Here is a 20,419-nt window from a genome sequence, read left to right on the forward strand (position 1 = left end):
ACCACTGTATGACAAGTGTATACCACTGTATGACAAGTACTCAAGTATCTGTATGGCAAGTGTACCACTGTATGACAAGCGTCCTTCTGTATGCCAAGTGTACTTCTGTAGGAAAAGTGTACTATTGTATGACATGTGTTCCACTGTATGACAAGTGTACCACTGTATGACAGGTGTACCATTCTATGACAAGTGTACCACTGTACCATGACAAGTGTACCACTGTATGACAAGTGTACCACTGTATGACAAGTGTACCACTGTATGACAAGTGTACTTCTGTAGGACAAGTGTACCACTGTATGACAAATGTACCACTGAATGACAAGTGTACTTCTGTATGACAAGTGTTCTGTATGACAAGTGTACCACTGTATGACAAGTGTACCACTGTATGACAAGTGTACTCCAGTATCTGTATGACAAGTGTACCACTGTATGACAAGCGTCTATGACAAGTGTCATTGTATGACAAGTGTATCACTGTAGGACAAGTGTACTTCTGTATAACAAGTGTACCACTGTATGACAAGTGTATCATTGTAGGACAAGTGTACTTCTGTATAACAAGTGTACCACTGTATGACAAGTGTACTTCTGACAAGTGTACCACTGTATGACAAGTGTATCAACGTATGACAAGTGTACCACTGTATGACATGTGCGCTAATGTATGACAAGTGTACCACTGTAAGACAAGTGTACTTCTGTATGACAAGTGTACCACTGTATGACAAGTGTACTTCTGTAGGACAAGTGTACTTTTCTAGGACAAGTGTACTTCTGTAGGACAAATGTACCACTGTATGAGAAGTGTACCCTAGTATGACAAGTGTACCATTGTAAGACAAGTGTACCACTGTATGACAAGTGTACTTCTATATGACAAGTGTTCCACTGTATGACAAGTGTTCTTCTATATGACAAGTGTTCCACTGTATGACAAGTGTTCCACTGTATGACAAGAGTACCACTGTGTGACAAGTGTACCACTGTATGACAAATGTACAACTGTGTAACAAATGTACCACTGTATGACAAGTGTACTTCTGTAGGACAAGTGTACCACGGTATGACAAGTGTACTTCTCTAGGACAAGTGTACCACTGTATGACAAGTGTACTTCTGTAGGACAAGTGTACCACTGTATGACAGATGTACCACTGTGTGACAAATGTACCATTGTATGACAAGTGTACTTCTGTATGACAAGTGTATGACAAGTGTACCACTGTATGACAAGTGTGCTGTACCACTGTATGACAAGTGTACTTCTGTATGACAAGTGTACCATGACTTCTCTGTATGACAAGTGTACCACAAGTGTACCATTGTATGACAAGTGTACTTCTGTACCACTGATGACAAGTGTACCGCTGTATGACAAGTGTACTTCTGTAGGGCAAGTGTACTTCTCTAGGACAAGTGTACCACAAGTGTACCACTGTATGACAAGTGTACTTCTGTAGGACAAGTGTACTTCTGTAGGACAAATGTACCACTGTATTGCTAGTGTACCACTATCTAAATAGTGCACCACTGTGTGACAAGTGTTCCAAAGTATGACAAGTGTACCCCTCTATCTGTATGACAAGTGTACCCCTCTATCTGTATGACAAGTGTACCCCTCTATCTGTATGGCAAGTGTTCAACTGTGTGACAATAGTACCACTGTATTACATGTATGGGTTGCAGGTATCTCCCAACAGCTGCTGGACAGTGTCCTGATGCCCACAGAGAGGTCTGAGGTGGGTACTCCACATGGAACATATATCATGCACAAACAAACCCTTAGATGTAGAGTTACAGGGAGATGAGTACACAGCAACTCAGTGATTCCAGTCATGTGTATATCTGTCAGGAGACATGTTGTATGGGTGGCAAGTGTACTTCATGGTGATTCATAATGCTTGACCAAGGCAGTGACCATGGCACAAAGACAAGTCGATGTTAAAATAGATGAGTTAGAATGTAACATGACCCAGGTCTTGTATCATGTCACTGTAATAAGTTATTGTGTGATGACATGTTTACAGGTAAAGGACCACTACAACATTGCCCTGGTGGAACGGCTTATCAGGATCATTACGCTGGCCTGTCAAGCAAGTAAGTGCTTTCCGTTCTAAATATGGGTTTATTTAATTGAAACATATTATTATTGGTATATTGGTTATTATAGAAAATACTTACCATCTACCTTATACCAAAGAGGTATGAATATTTACTATATCAGAAATATGGCATGGTATATACATGTATAGTGAATGCTAAGGCATGTTAAGGGGAGATAACTCTTGAGGCCATAGTGGCTGATGCAGCATTTGTTTGCCTTAGAGAAATGTCAATAAAATGCTGCAGTTTTGAATGCATATGAATAGACAGGAAATTATTAAACTATATGCAATATTTATAGTTACATGTCACTGTTGATTGTCACTAACACAAGTCTCAACTTGATTATGATCATGATCCCTGGTGTGTCAGCACTAAACCTGTCCTCATATAATGGGAAAGGTCTTCCACAGGCATCCCTTAAGGCCTTTCCCACAACAAACTGACGTGTACTGATGTAACTGAAAATTGTGAGATATTGTTCCAAGAGCCAGTGAACTATTTCTGGTATTCCTCGGCTGTTTTCCATTGTTTCACAACTTTCTGTACTCTCAGGCAGCAAGGTTCGACTAGCCACACTGCAGCTGAGCATCAAGTTCCTGAAGCAGCTGGTGATACAGGAGGGCAAGTCCTTCCTGCAGGACCGCCATCTGGCCTGTATAGAGAACGCCAGGGAATGCAGCACACAGATGCTCAGGAACTTCTACAAGGTACTTGGAGAATCGTATATGAGCTGCGAAGTTACTTTTGTGTTATTCATTTTTATTCTTTTGATATGTTAAATCCTCAAAAACAATAAAACTTAAGGAACAGTTTTACTGAATTAGTCAACCAGAATGAAGGAGGAATTACAGTGTTCAGTGATGATTGCTGAAAATAATCTGACTTTTATCCTTGTGCTTATTAAATTCTGGTGCAGTGTCTTCTAGACGTTAGTTACTTGTTGCTATAGTAGTGGTGAAAATCATGGAATAGAATCAGCCAAGACTGGAAAGTGCCTGAAACATTGTTCTTTTAAGTTACACGGCTGTATATCTTTGTCTAAATGATAATGATTATTATTATTTTTGTTACAGAGTGAAGAAATTTTCTTAGACATGTTTGAGGATGAGTACAGGGATATGATGGTAAGTATGAAGCAGTTTTATATGTCGTCAACAGGAAGATAATTTGCATCAGTGTTTATCTCTATACATAAACTTCTATAAAACCACGTATTCCACTCTAAAAGCCCTGATCGAGATTCTCTGTGAGAATTTAGGTGTGGAGAAAGATGATCTTCTGTATGAGATGTGTAAATGTGTGTGAGTCCGACTTGGTAACTGGGTTGTTTCCTGGCCATTGTACTCCGATTGCATGGGAGGTTGCTCATGATATCAAGCACTGGTTTGCCTTGTTTAGATTGGTGGATTATTTACAGGCTACTCACCTGCTGGAATATTGCCCAGTTTGGTGTTCTATAACAGACTGACAGAAGTTTTGGTGTGTTTCTCTATGCTGCCTGGCATCTAGCATCAAGTATAAATGTATACATATAAGGAACATGTATGAAGACTGATTCATTATTGAACATATGTGAAAGATGTGAAAGATTATAATAGCGCATTATACAATTTAGCAGACTGATTGTTAAGTCATTGTCTGGAAGAACCCATGCAGCTCAGTTAAACAGCTTGTAGTGATATCATGATGTCAAAACATCACTCAGTATACTTGCCAGGTTACACCTCTCATCTATCATATTGCTTATGATGCATGTAGCTGGTAATGTTGTTTCTTGACCCTAACTGTCAGATTACATCTTCTAGAACCGTCCCTTGAACGTGGAGTACCTGATGATGGATGCATCCATTCTCCTGCCACCTCTTGGCACGCCACTCACCGGTATTGACTTCGATAAGAGGCTTCCTTGTGGAGAGGTGGAGAGGGCAAGAAGAGTAAGTGAACATTACTAAACAACCAACCTGATAATCTGAGATGTACACCTCATAGCAGTTTTGTTAATATCTATACTTTATGGTTAGCTGGGATTGTGTATTCTGTGTTGTAAAACTTGCATTGTTCGGATGATTTCAACACTTAACCATTGGCTGTAATTTCAATTATTATTACTCTGTACACTTTACTGTAATTAATGTGCCTGCATTACGTCATCAATAGTTTCTATATAACAATAAATATAGTCTCTACAGTATACAAAAATGGTTTCTATATAGAAGATAGTCTCCGTATACCTCAACAATAAAGAGGAACACTATTTATGGATAGACAACTTCTTTAATGCAATAGATGCGATGTTTCGGTGTAGTTCCTAACGCCATTGTCATGCAAATGATAAGAAAGAGTTACCTCATCAATAGTTTCTATTGTACAGCAAACACTAGTCTTTATACTACAGCACCAATGGTCTCTATATCACTGTACCTAAGGTGGTGCTGGTAATCAACATTATTTAGCACACTTTGATGGTGTGAATACATTGAATGTACTGAATTTGCTTATTAATGTCTATGTGTTCAAGAATAAGCATTTTTAATATCGCGCGAGGATGTCGGTAACTCAAAGTCTGGATGTTGGTAACATGCAATGAATGATGCTGGTAACTCATACTGTCCTGGGCCCAGTTCCTCAAAGCGATCGTAGCGCTATGATTGTCGTAAGCCTATGTTAAAATATGGGAGTTACGATCATCTTACGGTTACGATCGCTTTGAGGAACGGGGGCCCTGCTATAGTCGGTAAACAGAAATTATCAATTTATGTTTAAATACAAAGGAGATACTAATATCAGTTGTTATGTTTTACACAGGTGTGTACTGCCGCTACATTAACTATATGAAGCAGGGTGTGTTTAATCACACTATTTAGGTGGCGTTTCATTGAACTTGAACAGGTTTAGATGTGTGTGCCCATTGTCCATTACGCTGAGAGCTTTTTCGCTGAGCAAAGTTTATCAGTGTGCTAAATAATGTTGATTATACAAGTGGAAGACTGCTAATTCGAGGGGAATAATCGCCAAGCAATCTTACCTGCCCGCAATGTTGGGATGCTGGTAACGTGTGTTTGGTACATCACCTTTGGTACAGTGTATATTATATCAACAATTTAAATAATACATTAATGATAGTGACTCTATACTGTAGAGGATGTGATCATGGCAGCGATGTTGTTACACACGTTGTTTGCCGATGTGTATGTTGAACCTGAGAGTGTTTTAAAGCTTGGTTGCAGTAACATGAATTTCCCATGACTTGACTGATTTGGTGTGATCAGCTCTGAGGTTCTACACTCTTAGTACTAATTTATATCTAACACTACAGAATGTAGCTATCAAACCCCCAACTCCAGTCAAACCCTGTTGCTCATACTTCCATGATCCAGAGAGACAGTTATAATCTGTTTGTTGGCCATATCCAACTCAACCTGATTACTATCTGATCTGGCCATCAGACAACAGAAAGGAGACATAGCATGTCTTTTTATCCCCCCACATGCGGCAGGGGATACAGTATTACTGTTAGGCTCTGTCCATCTGTATGTCCATCCATACGTACGAATTGGAATATCTTAAGAACTGTGGACTAGATTCTTTGTCAGGTTTGGTGGCCTTGACCTTCATTTCAAGGTCACAAGGGGACTTTCACATATTACTTTGTCAGTGCGATATCTCAAGAACCGTTCACGGGATTTTCTTCATTTTGGTGACCTTCACATAATTTTCAAGGTCACAGCAACACTTTGAAGATTTCAGCATGTTAACCTGCATGTTAAGCTTGTCAGTGAGATATCTCAAGAACCATTCACTGGATTTCCTTCATATTTGTCACCAAGCTTCATCTAAGGAAGGCGCTGGGCCCAGTTGATTTTGGTGACCTTCACATAGTTTTCAAGGTCACTGCGACACTTTGAAGATTTCAGTTTGTTAACATACATCATTTACATGTTCACATTGTCAGCATGACATCTCACAAACGATTCACTGTATTTTCTTCATATTTGACACAAAGCATCATATTGGAAGGTGCAGGTTGACTAGTCATGCTTTTGTTGACATTTAACTTCATCTTAAACTACAACCTTCACTTTCATTACTTTTTAAGTTTGATTTGATAATTTGCGGTGGGGGATTATGTCACCTGAGTGACAACTGGTTGGGTTTTTTTTTATTGTATAGTATAAGTAGTGCAACCATTTTATTTTTGTGCAGTATGTTGTTAACTGCAGACAAGGTTTTGTGGATGACAAAAAAAGAAAGAAATTGTGATGCTTCCTGCATACCTGATGTGGCTACCTTCAACACAAATGTTTTAAGAGATGAATGAAACAGGGCAGCTGTATGTATCTGTAGGGCGCTGCCAACTTGCACACTTGAGTGAGTGATATATATCACTATTATCAGTTCTGAGTATTTATTATGATGGAAAACACCAGCGATCTACATGAGGGAACATGCAACATCTGCAGATGTTTAACTGCCTGCCTTGTTGCAGGACCTTATGCTTTTGCCCTGATAATGCCCTGAAAGTGCACGCTGATCATATGTTCCTGCCTTTAACACAAAGAGGTTTCAGCCAGGGATATATGCTTTTTATAGGACAGTGCAACCCCTGTACAGAAACCATTGATTGGCTCATGCACAGCAAATAAATCATGTTGGTTTTGTATCTCCAGACTTTGGAATCATTTATTATAACTCTTTTTGTCCCGCCACATCATGACGCCTTTACATGACCCACCGAGATAAGAGTTAAGAACTTAGTGTACAACCGTCGGGGGCCAGCAAAGAGTCTTTGTGAAGATCTAGGTTACAATTGTTTTTCAGTAGCCAACGCTTGCCATGAGAGGTGACTTATGTGATTGGGTGGTACGACTCGCTTGTCTGGTGGATGCATGTCACTGTATCTCATTTGCAGCATTGAATTACCATATATGACATCAGATAGGTCAAATTTGAGTACCTTAAAAACAACACTTTGTAGGGACGAACAAAAGAAACAACTTAATCAGTAGAGATGTCAACTTTGCAGGTACCCACGATTACTAGAGACACTGAGATTTACCTTATCCACCCCTAATCTAATATGTTTCTGCTAGGCATAATACAATGCATATACAATAATAATATGCAGGGATTAAGATTACCATAAATAGCAGTCAGCTGTGCACGTTTCTCTCCCCCAAATCTCCCTTTCCCCCCAAAACTACTCGTGATTTAGTTTAACCACACCCCAATAGTATAACGGAAATAAATTAATGCAGTAATTTGTAATTCGAAAAATACTCTTTTATTTTACCCTCTGTGTTATTTTAATTGTAGGTTTTGCTACAAAATGTTAAATAATGATAATCATAACTAAGGTTCTGCTGTAGCACTTACTGTCAGATAGTACTTATGGAAGGACCTGCAGCACTTACCGTCAGATAGTACTTATGGAAGGAGCTGCAGCACTTACCGTCAGATAGTACTTATGGAAGGACCTGCAGCACCAATGCCCTGTCAAGTACAGGAAGCATTGGTGCGAGAGGTCAACTACCTACATCAAGGGCATCAACGATGTTCGCGGCAGTCAGGCGATTTTACATAAAGTTCAGCGATGGCAGTCACCCAGCATGGTTGCTCACCTACATTAACGCTCAAACATCGGATAAGCATATCTAATGGAAGGACTCAAGTGCGCTATACAGAATCAAAATGCCTTGTTCCCGCCAACCAGCGAGGTCGATATAGTCCCATTCAAGTCTTACTCAAAATCATTACAGTCAGTTAAACGAACCTTCATGAGCTGCTCATGAGATTAGAGACATCTCAGATTTTGATAAAGTTCAACGATGGCAGTCACCCTACTGGCCAGCGAAGGACTCAACGTGGTTTCCCAACTTACTCAAAATCAGTCATTCAATCGCGCTCTACTCCAGCGGACAACCAATACTACTGCAACTTCCAGAGTGCTCGAATCTGTTAATACATCCGCACACCAAACAAGCACACCAGAAATATTCCAACTTCAATGCATGGATTGTATCAAGGCGTGTCTGAATAAGAGAGGTTATTCAGCCAGGGCGGCAAAAGCAGTCACGCTTTGCCCTCGTAACTCAACTCAAGAACTTATACGATGACAAATGGCACAGTTTTGTCAATTATGCTGCAAAGAAAGGATTTACAGCTAGATATGCTACTCATCCTCAAGTGGCTGACTACTTATGTTATCTACGTCCAGACTAAGAATCTAAAGGCTCAACTTTGTCCACTTATCTTGCAGCAATAAGCTCTGTCATAACTATGAGAACGGGCCAAGTTAACCAAGACCCCAGAGTTTACTCTCGCCTTGCTACGAAAGCATTCCGATTGGAGGATCAAAACGGAAGTTTCACGCGCCAGCTTGGGATCTGAATATAGTGCTCCAACACCTCACAAGTGAGGCTTATGAACCGTTAGAATCTACATCGTTTGAATCTCTGACTCAGAAAACCTTGTTCCTGTTATCTCTAGCTACGGCTGCCAGGATGTCAGAGATTCACGCATTGGATTACGAGAGAACACGCTTTGATGATATTCATAACATAATGCATCTGGGACTACGCTGGGATTTTATCGCCAAGAACCAATTGCCAGGTCAACCAGACAGATTATTCCACGTCCCAGCTCTCTCATCTATACTTGGACCTCATGATACGATGGATCTATCACTATGCCCATTAAGAGCACTGAAAATATATCTCCACCGATCCAAACAGAGGAGGGCAAAATTCAAGAGATTATTTATTCCTCTATCAACAGCTACGCAGACTGAAGTCTCACGTACTACTATCTCCATTTGGATCAGAACTGTCATACTACGTGCCTACAAGGCTGCAGGACTCGACCCTCCAAGAGCATCTAATCCTCATGAAATTAGAGCGCTAGCATCAACACTTGCTCTACACGGCAACTGCTCTTTGAATACCATAATGGAGGGTTGTTTCTGGAGATCCGATATGGTGTTTGCCAACCACTATCTGAGAGATATCACCAAGGACGTCTCAGGTATCCACCAATTCGGTCCCATGGTCCTCGCTCAACAGTTGACAGTTCCTCGGAGAAGATAAGTCAATCTTACAGATTTCTACTTATCTTATAACAGTACTAAATAGCTACATGCTATATATATTTTGCTTAAGTTCTTTTATTATCTTAAGCTCAGTACTATGGTTGTTATATCATACAATATATTAGCTAACAACTCTACGGAGTTTGCTATTATATATTTAGCTTAAGTTTAATCATATCTTAAGCTCAGTATTATGGTTACATTATAAATGTATTAGCTAACAAACTCTACGGAGGTTTTGCTATTATATATGTAGCTTAAGTTAATTATATCTTAAAGGTCACATGCAACCAAAAAATCAAACATAATTAAAACACAATTATCACTTATTCATGACATATAATATACATTGCTGGTTATGAAAAAATATATAAACAAAATTATAAGCGTACAATCGCAAATCGAAAGTGCAAAATTGTGTACTTCGGTTTACTTCCCAAGAAACGAAGCAGCCGGGATACCGAACCCAGTCAGAGCGGGTGGGTGTGCACTCAAGTGTAGTGGCTGGTTCATTTGCAGATGCCTTCACGGCTAATTGTGTGTATATATATAGAGAGAGAGAGAGAGATGTTGGGTTTTGTAAATACATGCTCATTTTTTGTGTATAACATTTTGCAATCAACAGACATCATAACATGTCATGTGTTCAAGTATCACACCTGCCTGTCTGTGTAATTACATAATGTGACAGAGACCGAACTCGGGCCATAAATCAATGCATTTTGTTTATGGTGTATAGCCTGATTGGTGTTAAGTTCAAATTGCATGTGGTCAGTGATAGCAGCTGTGTATTGAATATTGTCATTAGCAGACAGGCAGGCAGACACACAGGTGTCAATAAAACAAGACATTGAGTTTTGTCTGTGACAACGACATATCTATATCACAGTTAGAAATTCTGTCAACGCTAAATAATGACATTGCTTTTAAGTAAAGAACTGAGAAAGTGTCTCGGTAAGAAGAACGTGTGGTGAAATAGACAAATGAAATATAAACAGTTAATTTACTGTCATAACATATAAAAAGCTCGCGCCTGTGAGATATCAACAAAACATTAGAAAAATAGCTCACACCAAAGCCTTCACCGAGTATTCACCCGACAACCCGGCTTCCAAGCTGCGCAAAAACCTATTTACTTGCGCACATGCTATGAGCTTATTCAGCTGTTGAAACCCGCTTTCCCCAGAAAAGTCGGGGGAAAATTAGTGAATCGTTTGAACTCCGATTTCGCGCGGTTTTTTTCATCGCGTTATTTTTCAACTTTATAAGTTGAATTTGCATTTTTGACGATTTGTTTCGGTATGTCCATACCTAAAGGTATCAGAATCTGCAAAGTTGTGTTTTACGTTGCATGTGACCTTTAAGCACAGTACTATACTCCTATCATAAAAATATATTAGCTAACAAACTCTACGGAGTTTTGCTATTATATATATAGCTTAAGTTATTCATATCTTAAGCTCAGTATTATGGTTATATCATAAAAGTATATTAGCTTACAAACTCTACTGAGTTTTTGCTATTATATATGTAGCTTAAGTTTAATCATATCTTAAGCTCAGTACTATGGTTATATCATAAAAGTATATTAGCTAACAAACTCTACTGAGTTTTTGCTATTATATATGTAGCTTAAGTTTAATCATATCTTAAGCTCAGTACTATGGTTATATCATAAAAGTATATTAGCTAACAAACTCTACTGGGTTTTTGCTATTATATATGTAGCTTAAGTTTAATCATATCTTAAGCTCAGTACTATGTTTATATCATAAAAGTATATTAGCTAACAAACTCTACGGAGTTTGTTGCTATTATATTTTTTAGCTTAAGTTTAATCATATCTTAAGCTCAGTACTATAGTTATATCATAAAAGTATATTAGCTTACAAACTCTATGAAGTTTATGCTATCATATTGTCAAGCTTAAGTCTATTTCGTCTTAAGCATAGTATTCATGTTGTATATACTTTTATCATAATATTTATATTGTAATAACCCATATATGGCAGCTGATAAGTTAGCAGCAAGAATTCATCAATTCAGTGCCTTTATGAAGTTCCCATAGGGGTTATTACAGTTATTACAGTTATCAAATCACTAATTATCTAAATCCAAAGTATTCTGTATTCCCACCTCCGTTTCCGTCGGATTCTACAAGCAAAATAGCATGAGTCAGGATAAGGAAAAATATGTAATTTTCTGAATAAAATTGATATTTTATACTTATCCTGACTCATGAGGTAAGCCCTCCCGTCCTCCCCACATAACACTTTGGATTTCCCTGAAAATTCAAGTGTTGGGCTCGCTATAGGAGGAGAGAGTGAGGCACATGGCAGGAGGTGGCGCCCTCGTTCCCGCGCTTTTGAGGGGACAGATTACTCGTGGTGAGTACTAATTAGTGATTTTACATTGAAGGGAACTTCAATTGGGAGATACAAGTGTTCCACTGTGTTCTCAAGAAGAAGAAGACAAGCAAATAGCATGAGTCAGGATAAGTATAAAATATCAATTTTATTCAGAAAATTACATTTTTGTAATGTTGTAGAATTTTTGCTGGTCAAAAGCAGTGTAATTATGATTCTCTCTTTCAAATCATGTAAGATTATTTTCTTTCCCTTCTTGCATTCCTTTCGTGTTATGATAATACTGTGCCCCGACGTATGTCGTGTGTGAAGTGGAAGACCAACGCTGCAGAACATATGTTATGTTTGGGATTACACTTTCTCAGTAAAGTACAGATTCTTGTACTTTTTTGGGTTGAGTCCCATGCGGGATTCGAACCCACACCCTCAGAGTCAGGCACCTAATCGCCAACACATAAAGTCAGACGCCTAGACCGCTCAGCCACCGCGGCTTCCACAAAAATGGAAGTCGGACAACTGGTAGTCTAGACTGCGGACTATGTGTACCCCTCTGATAAGTGTTAATTGGCATGGCTCCCACGGTCGAAAGCTACTAAATACACAATGCCATTTTAGAAAGTGTTCAAATGTAACATATGTTATATTTGGGATTACACTTTCACAGTAAAGTAAAGATTCTTGTACTTTTTGGGGGTTGAGTCCCATCCGGGATTCGAACCCACACCCTCAGAGTCAGGCACCTAATCGCCAGCACACAAAGTCAGATGCCTAGACCACTCAGCCACCGCGGCTTCCACAAAAATGGAAGTCGGACAACTGGTACTAGACTGCGGACTTTGTGTACCCCTCTGATAAGTGTTAATTGGCACGGCTCCCACGGCCGAAAGCTATGAAATACACAATGGTCTTGTCATGTAAGTTACCTGGTACAGCAGGTGTACTTGTCATGTCCGTTACCTGGTACAGCAGGTGTACTTGTCATGTCCATTACCTGGTACAGCAGGTGTACTTGTCATGTTTGCTACCTGGTACAGCAGATGTACTTGTCATGTCCGTTACCTGGTACAGCAGGTGTACTTGTCATGTTCATTACCTGGTTCTGCAGGTGTACTTGTCATGCATGTTACCTGACACAGGTGTACTTGTCATGTTTGTTACCTGGTACAGCAGGTGTACTTGTCATGCATGTTACCTGATACAGGTGTACTTGTCATGTCCGTTACCTGGTACAGCAGGTGTACTTGTCATGTCCATTACCTGGTACAGCAGGTGTACTTGTCATGTTCGCTACCTGGTACAGCAGATATACTTGTCATGTCCGTTACCTGGTACAGGTGTACTTGTCATGTTTGTTACCTGGTACAGCAGGTGCAGATATACTTGTCATGTCCGTTACCTGGTACAGCAGGTGTACTTGTCATGTTCATTACCTGGTACAGCAGCTGTACTTGTCATGCATGTTACCTGATACAGGTGTACTTGTCATGTTTGTTACCTGGTACAGCAGGTGTACTTGTCATGCATGTTACCTGATACAGGTGTACTTGTCATGTTTGCTACCTGGTACAGCAGGTGTACTTGTCATGTTCATTACCTGGTACCAGGTAACAAACATGACAAGTACACCTGTATCAGGTAACATGCATGACAAGTACACCTGCAGAACCAGGTAACAAACATGATAAGCTAGGGAACCCCCAGGATAGCCTAGTAGATAAATGTGATTCCACATATGGGTTACAATGCCCATGTCTGCTAATGAAGACCAGTGTCATGATATTGTTAGAATATTGCTAGCTGCACAATGAAACTCGTCATGCCGAGGACCCGGGTTCGAATCCCCACATGGGCACATTGTGTGAAGCCCATTTCTGGTGTCCCCCGCCGTGATATTGCAGGAATATTGCTAAAAGCGGCGTAAAACCATACTCACTCACTCTAAGGTAAGTGAAAGGTATCACACATTCTCACATTTGATATATCCATAACACCATAAGAATTTTATTGTACAATTCTGTATAGTGCTTAAAAAATGAAACATCAAATTAAACTTAAGAAAGTATGTTTCTTATTGTTATGTTTGTTAAATCAAGACATAAACAACTGGTGCAGTTTCCTGACTCGTAAAACTGCAATGTAAAACAATACTGGCATGCCCGTTTCAGCAGAAAGAGTCCTCGGTTGTCTTTATAGTAGCATTGTCCTTTGTTTTCGCTTTGTGTTATGACAGTGTGCTGTTATTGCCCAAATGAGTTTTGTGAGGTGAGGTGAAATTGGGTTTAACGTCGTGCTTGAGAATATTTCGCTCATATGACGACGTGCATGCCTCTGTGTGTGTGTGTGTGTGTGTGTGTGTGTATGTGCAGCTGCTTGTACTAGCCCAGACTTAAGCTGGTTTTATAGTGCTAGCCCACTGAGATACTATGCCACAGTGAAGCATGAATACCCCACTCAGACACATTATACTGACTCCGAGCCGACCAGTCTTTGTTGTACCCATTAATGCTGAGCGCCAGGCAGGGTCCAACAAGTAGCATGTTTCAAAGTCTTTTGGTATGACGCGGTCGGGGATCGAACCCACGACTTTCCGCTCTCCAGGCGGACGCTCTATTACTAAGCTCCAATTATTTATCTGCATGTTGTGAGCGATATCCAGCACTATAGTACTGTCGGAAATAGAAAAAACTGTATTTTCTCATTTATCTCTACAATTTATGTAGTTGATATGTGCAAGTGTGAAATATCTCTTAAACTAAGTTCGGCCTAACTATAGTCTTAATGGTCGGGACACAAGAAACGTAGAAAAAGGACTTTACTTAGGAGAGATAAGTGCAGAAATGAGCAATGCGAACAAATTTTTTGGAACAGACCATGGCTGTATGCAAATTAGTGTGCGACGATATTGTATTATAAAGGACACTTTTTAAGTGACCAATTTGAAATTAGACGTAGCTTCATTATAAACGATAGCTGGCGTAAAAAATAATAACTTTCATGCTGAAACTATTAAGGATGTAGCTACCATGGAGTCTCACTGTCACTATAGAAAGAAACAGATAGGAGGGTTCGTCTCAAAAGCAAAACCTGGACGGGTGTCGCAGATGATCGTTGGGGTTGGGCTTGGGGATAGACATATCAGCTAAGATACGATAATCCTTAAGGGCAATTATACTGGGGAAGTACACGGCATGTCATAACAATTTACAAATAATATCCAGTCCTGTCGATCTTCGCAATCGGGTGGTCATGCCACCTATATATTTTGAGACATTTAATACGATGCGTTTCTATTGTTATCAGGTATCAAACTCTTTTACATATCTCAACATAAACTTTATGAAAGAAAGACACTTAAGCTGTTAATCAATAGATGAGGCATAGTCAACACACATGAAAAAACACAATATATCTTTGAGATGACCCCTTGGACGCCTGTAGGCAGCACATGCATTTAACGCCAGGTGAGTTGACGGTCCATCGCCATACCTGGCTGAGCGACCTAATTGCCATCTATAGTCTGATCTATTGTTTTCAGCAGCTATTCGTATTTCGTAGGGGCACCCTAGCGGTTAAAGCGTTGGCTCGTCACGCCGAAGACCCGGGTTCGAATCCCCACATGGGTACTATGTGTGAAGCCCATTTCTGGTGTCCCCTGCCTTGATGTTGCTGGAATATTGCTAAAAGCGGCGTAAAACCATACTCAGTCAGTCAGTCATATTTCGTAAGTTTTGCCCGATTTTACGAGTAAACATGCTTTTCTGGATATTCTATTACGCATCCCACTGAATATCAAGTTAGGCCGAAGTGGGTTATTTCGACATATGCTATTTGCAGTTGTGTAAAATTTAGGGTTACAGAGTAAGAGCCTAAAAACAGATTTTTTCTATTTCTGACAGTACTATAATTGTACTTGACATAAGTTTAGTTTAGTCATTGAGTTTAGTCTTCAGTTGTTATATGATAATAACAATGTTTTATCCTCCTTTAAAGCCATCTTTTTAAAAGAATTTTTTGGACACAGACCTTCCTCTGGCCAAAAGAACAATGAAAGATTGTCGTGTCATGGTGATTAGGGACCGTTCATAATTTATGACTAGGGGTGGTGATGATTTTTTTTTAAGGGGGTGGGTGGGTGTGTGTGTTGGGTTGGGGTTGGTTCACCCATTTTGTTCTGATGAGGTAGGGGGTTGTCAATTTTGTACACATGTTCCTAGGGGGTCAGCAATTTTGGTAATGTAATAATATTTTAAAATTGTGCTTAAAAAATATTGGTAGGTAGAGGGGGGGGTCATTGATTTTGTACATGACATGCTGGACGGGGTCACTTACTTTGTACATTTGTAAATTTTAGGGGGGGGGGTAATTCACATTGTACATGCTTCTCCATAAAAAATCATCGTCTCTCTCCCTCCACCCCCCTCCCCCCAGGCCATTTATTATGAACGGTCCCTTGAAAGGATAATAAAAGAAACAAGAGGCTGTTAGGTTTGTCATGAACCTTCCGCAGAGATGCCAACCACTCCGATTTTGGAGGAGTTACTCCGATTTTCAAATACAAAATCCACACTCCGTTTTTTAGAAAATACAAATATCTATATAAATATTTCCAGGCTAAATCTAAAGATTTTCATAGGGGAGGTCCCCCAGACCCCCACCGTCAAAAGGGGCCCGACCCCCTCTCACGCTCACCCCCAACTCGCACCTTCAGGGCTCGGGAATTGCTTTTAGCAAGGCATGACTGCGCTTTCATTTGATTCAGGGTTGGCATCTCTGCTTCCGCAAGCACTCACCAACACTATAGGCCACTTACAACTTCCTAGTGTGCAATAACATGGCCTTAATCTGCTACTCAACGCCTGCTAATATATGTTCATTGTATTTACACAGAAGTCTGAAGTAAGGCTGACAGCGTACATATGACGTTGACCAATGACACTGGCAAGAAAATACACCGTTCTCATTAAGTCTTTTCTCAGATTTACAAGTTAATGTTGAGTTTGCATTTTAGCATCAATAGCATTGCACTTCAGGTTCATATGTTTGTTCTTTAAAGGACAATTTTGTACTTGCATTTGTCATATTTAGTTCCAAATATATTCATGACAATCAAAATTTCAACAGATTCAATAATCATTCAAATAACGACAGTTTGACAAAGCCAGTTTTCTAGTCTGAGAATCATGAAAGTTTGATATGTATTTTCAACTGTCTAGCAATTCCGAGAGAATTTAACTTTGTAAATGGAAATCTATATGAATATTTTTTATATCATTTTGTTCTATTCAGCTTCAATTCCAGTGATATGAGTGACTTGCAAAAGAGAGGACAGGCTATTTTCCAGGGATCACCTCCGATAAAAATCAGTGACAAATGACATCTTACTATTTTCTTGACAAGATATTTCCTATCCACAGCCATCACTTCCGGACACAAAGTGTTCATATCCTTCAGTACAAAAGTTCATAACCTGTGTCAGTTTTGCCAGTACCCTAACACTGTGGTATCTTCAAGTTCAACAATAATACATAATTGATTTAAAAGTAAACCTGTTAGTTGGAATGTTTCAACACTTCAACTATTAGTTTTACAGTAGTCTGACTTACCATTTAATTAAATACCACTGTTGCTCAATTTGAACCAATATTGAGGAAGCCTGGGCAGCAAACATGGTCTAGTGGATGGAGCATCTGACCAGCTCTATAGGGCCTGTAAGTCTCGCGAGGCTCTACTTCCGGCAGCAAACATGGTCTAGTGGATGGAGCATCTGACCAGCTCTATAGGGCCTGTAAGTCTCGGAGGCGCCACTCCGCAGCAAACATGGTCTAGTGGATGGAGCATCTGACCAGCTCAATAGGGCCTGTAAGTCTCAGCGAGGCGCTACTTCTGGCAGCAAACATGGTCTAGTGGATGGAGCATCTGACCAGCTCAATAGGGCCTGTAAGACTCGCCAGGCGCTACTTCCGGCAGCAAACATGGTCTAGTGGATGGAGCATCTGACCAGCTCTATAGGGCCTGTAAGACTCGTGAGGCGATACTTCCGGCAGCAAACATGTTCTAGTGGATGGAGCATCTGACCAGCTCTATAGGGCCTGTAAGTCTCAAGGCTACTTCCTTCCGCAGCAAACATGGTCTAGTGGATGGAGCATCTGACCAGCTCAATAGGGCCTGTAAGTCTTATGGCAGGCTACTTCCGCAGCAAACATGGTCTAGTGGATGGAGCATCTGACCAGCTCTATAGGGCCTGTAAGACTCAAGGGCGCTTACTTCGGCAGCAAACATGGTCTAGTGGATGGAGCATCTGACCAGCTCAATAGGGCCTGTAAGACTCGTGGAGGCGCTACTTCCGGCAGCAAACATGGTCTAGTGGATGGAGCATCTGACCAGCTCTATAGGGCCTGTAAGTTCACAGGCGCCTACTTCCGCAGCAAACATGGTCTAGTGGATGGAGCATCTGACCAGCTCAATAGGGCCTGTAAGTCTTGCCGAGGCGCTTACTCGCAGCAAACATGGTCTAGTGGATGGAGCATCTGACCAGCTCAATAGGGCCTGTAAGACTCCGCCAGGCGCTACTTCCTCGCAGCAAACATGGTCTAGTGGATGGAGCATCTGACCAGCTCTATAGGGCCTGTAAGACTCTCAGGAGGCTTACTTCTCGCAGCAAACATGGTCTAGTGGATGGAGCATCTGACCAGCTCAATAGGGCCTGTAAGACTCTAGTGGATGGAGCATCTGACCAGCTACTCGCAGCAAACATGGTCTAGTGGATGGAGCATCTGACCAACTCTATAGGGCCTGTAAGTCTCGGCCGAGGCGCCACTACTCCGCAGCAAACATGGTCTAGTGGATGGAGCATCTGACCAGCTCAATAGGGCCTGTAAGTCTTGGCGAGGCTACTTCCGCAGCAAACATGGTCTAGTGGATGGAGCATCTGACCAGCTCTATAGGGCCCTGTAAGACTCGCCAGGCTGCTTACTTCCGCAGCAAACATGGTCTAGTGGATGGAGCATCTGACCAGCTCTATAGGGCCTGTAAGTTCTCATGAGGCTACTTCCGCAGCAAACATGGTCTAGTGGATGGAGCATCTGACCAGCTCAATAGGGCCTGTAAGTTCTATGCAGGCTTACTCTTCGGCAGCAAACATGGTCTAGTGGATGGAGCATCTGACCAGTCTCTATAGGGCCTGTAAGGCTCCAGCGATAGGGCCTGTCGCAGCAAACATGGTCTAGTGGATGGAGCATCTGACCAGCTCAATAGTGCCTGTAAGTCTTCAAGGCTACTTCCTCGCAGCAAACATGGTCTAGTGGATGGAGCATCTGACCAGCTCTATAGGGCCTGTAAGTCTCATGGCGAGGCTACTTCCGCAGCAAACATGGTCTAGTGGATGGAGCATCTGACCAGCTCTATAGGGCCTGTAAGTCTCGCGAGGCGCTACTTCCGGCAGCAAACATGGTCTAGTGGATGGAGCATCTGACCAGCTCAACAGGGCCTGTAAGTCTTGCGAGGCGCTACTTCCGGCAGCAAACATGGTCTAGTGGATGGAGCATCTGACCAGCTCAATAGGGCCTGTAAGTCTTTATGGCGGTAGCTTCTTCGCAGCAAACATGGTCTAGTGGATGGAGCATCTGACCAGCTCAACAGGGCCTGTAAGACTCGCCAGGCGCTACTTCCGGCAGCAAACATGGTCTAGTGGATGGAGCATCTGACCAGCTCAATAGGGCCTGTAAGTCTCGCGAGGCTCTACTTCCGGTACTAAGCTCAGTGTTTGCCCTGGGCATAAAAATTTACAAATCATCATGACTCCCTGGTGTCATGGACATGTTTTAGGGAGTCAACTTCAGTTTGGAACATTAATCAAGACATCAACTATGATTGTTTCAAAACGACAAAAACAAGGTAAGGCAGGTCAGGTATTTAGTCAGCACTGAGCAGTTAACAGGCAAACATTAGACTAAGTATTTTTAAACAACAGCAATTTACAAGTTTTGTCCGAGCTCGACGTTGCTTAACTTCAACTGATTCGTGACCTGAGCTCTGTGCACAGGACCACGCTACCACAAATATGAGAGCGGACCAAGTGTACACTCATGCTTGGCTGTCACAGCTGCTGACAGTCATAATATATGGCTAATTTGGGTTAGATCGGAAATTTTGGTATTCCTACAAGGATTATCGGTTCCTGAGTGTCTACTGACAACCATGGTATGAAACATTGTTTGTCACCGGGAGTACTAAGGTCTCGCCAAGTGTCCTGAGCTACTTATTGGCCCTATGTGAGTCAATATGCTGTTTACAACACAACACATGTGTCAGTCACTATATAAGTGGAGTGTTCTAGTGGATCTCACTACTCATTCCATCAAACCTATTCTTGCTGAATGGTCCTACAAATTCAGTGTATTCTTTGGGAAGGCCTGGACAACTGAAGTGGGCACATCCTCCACATCTCTCACCCACAATGCATTGTCATAGTGTCAGTGCCTATTGCTGTACCCAGAGTGGCTTTTTCCTCCCTGTTCTGCAGAGTCCATATTTCAAAATATAATTACATCATATAATGCTTGTCATTGACTGGAAATATGTTGTTTACTTTAATGATTATATGGAGTGAGTGAGTGAGTTTAGTTTTACGCCCTTTTAGCTATAATTCAGCAACGTCAGGGGCCACAAGAAATGGGCTTCACACATTGTACCCATGTTGAAAATGACAGATTTTATACATTGTAATGTTGTTCAAATTATTTCACATTAAATGTGTTTTTAGGAAAATATAAACCTGTTCAAATAATGAAGCTCTGTTAGTAACTTCACAACCATAGCTAACTGAGGAGGATGTGAGGAGGGTCATGGCAGGCCC

General features: G+C 41.0%; 1 protein-coding gene across 1 annotated transcript in view; it reads left to right on the forward strand.

Annotated features, from left to right (window-relative positions):
• Positions 1 to 20,419, forward strand: part of LOC124282817 (protein CLEC16A-like) — a 48,652-nt gene that overhangs the window by 16,148 nt on the left and 12,085 nt on the right. The window contains exons 14-18 of the mRNA XM_046718851.1: positions 1,696 to 1,748; positions 2,037 to 2,106; positions 2,668 to 2,822; positions 3,189 to 3,239; positions 3,921 to 4,049. Coding sequence (XP_046574807.1) covers positions 1,696 to 1,748; positions 2,037 to 2,106; positions 2,668 to 2,822; positions 3,189 to 3,239; positions 3,921 to 4,049 — 458 coding nt within the window. The remainder of the gene's footprint in view (positions 1 to 1,695; positions 1,749 to 2,036; positions 2,107 to 2,667; positions 2,823 to 3,188; positions 3,240 to 3,920; positions 4,050 to 20,419) is intronic.

The sequence above is a fragment of the Haliotis rubra genome, unplaced genomic scaffold (genome assembly GCF_003918875.1).
Source record: "Haliotis rubra isolate DU_JTF1 unplaced genomic scaffold, ASM391887v1 Scf304, whole genome shotgun sequence".
NCBI classification, from domain to species: domain Eukaryota; kingdom Metazoa; phylum Mollusca; class Gastropoda; order Lepetellida; family Haliotidae; genus Haliotis; species Haliotis rubra.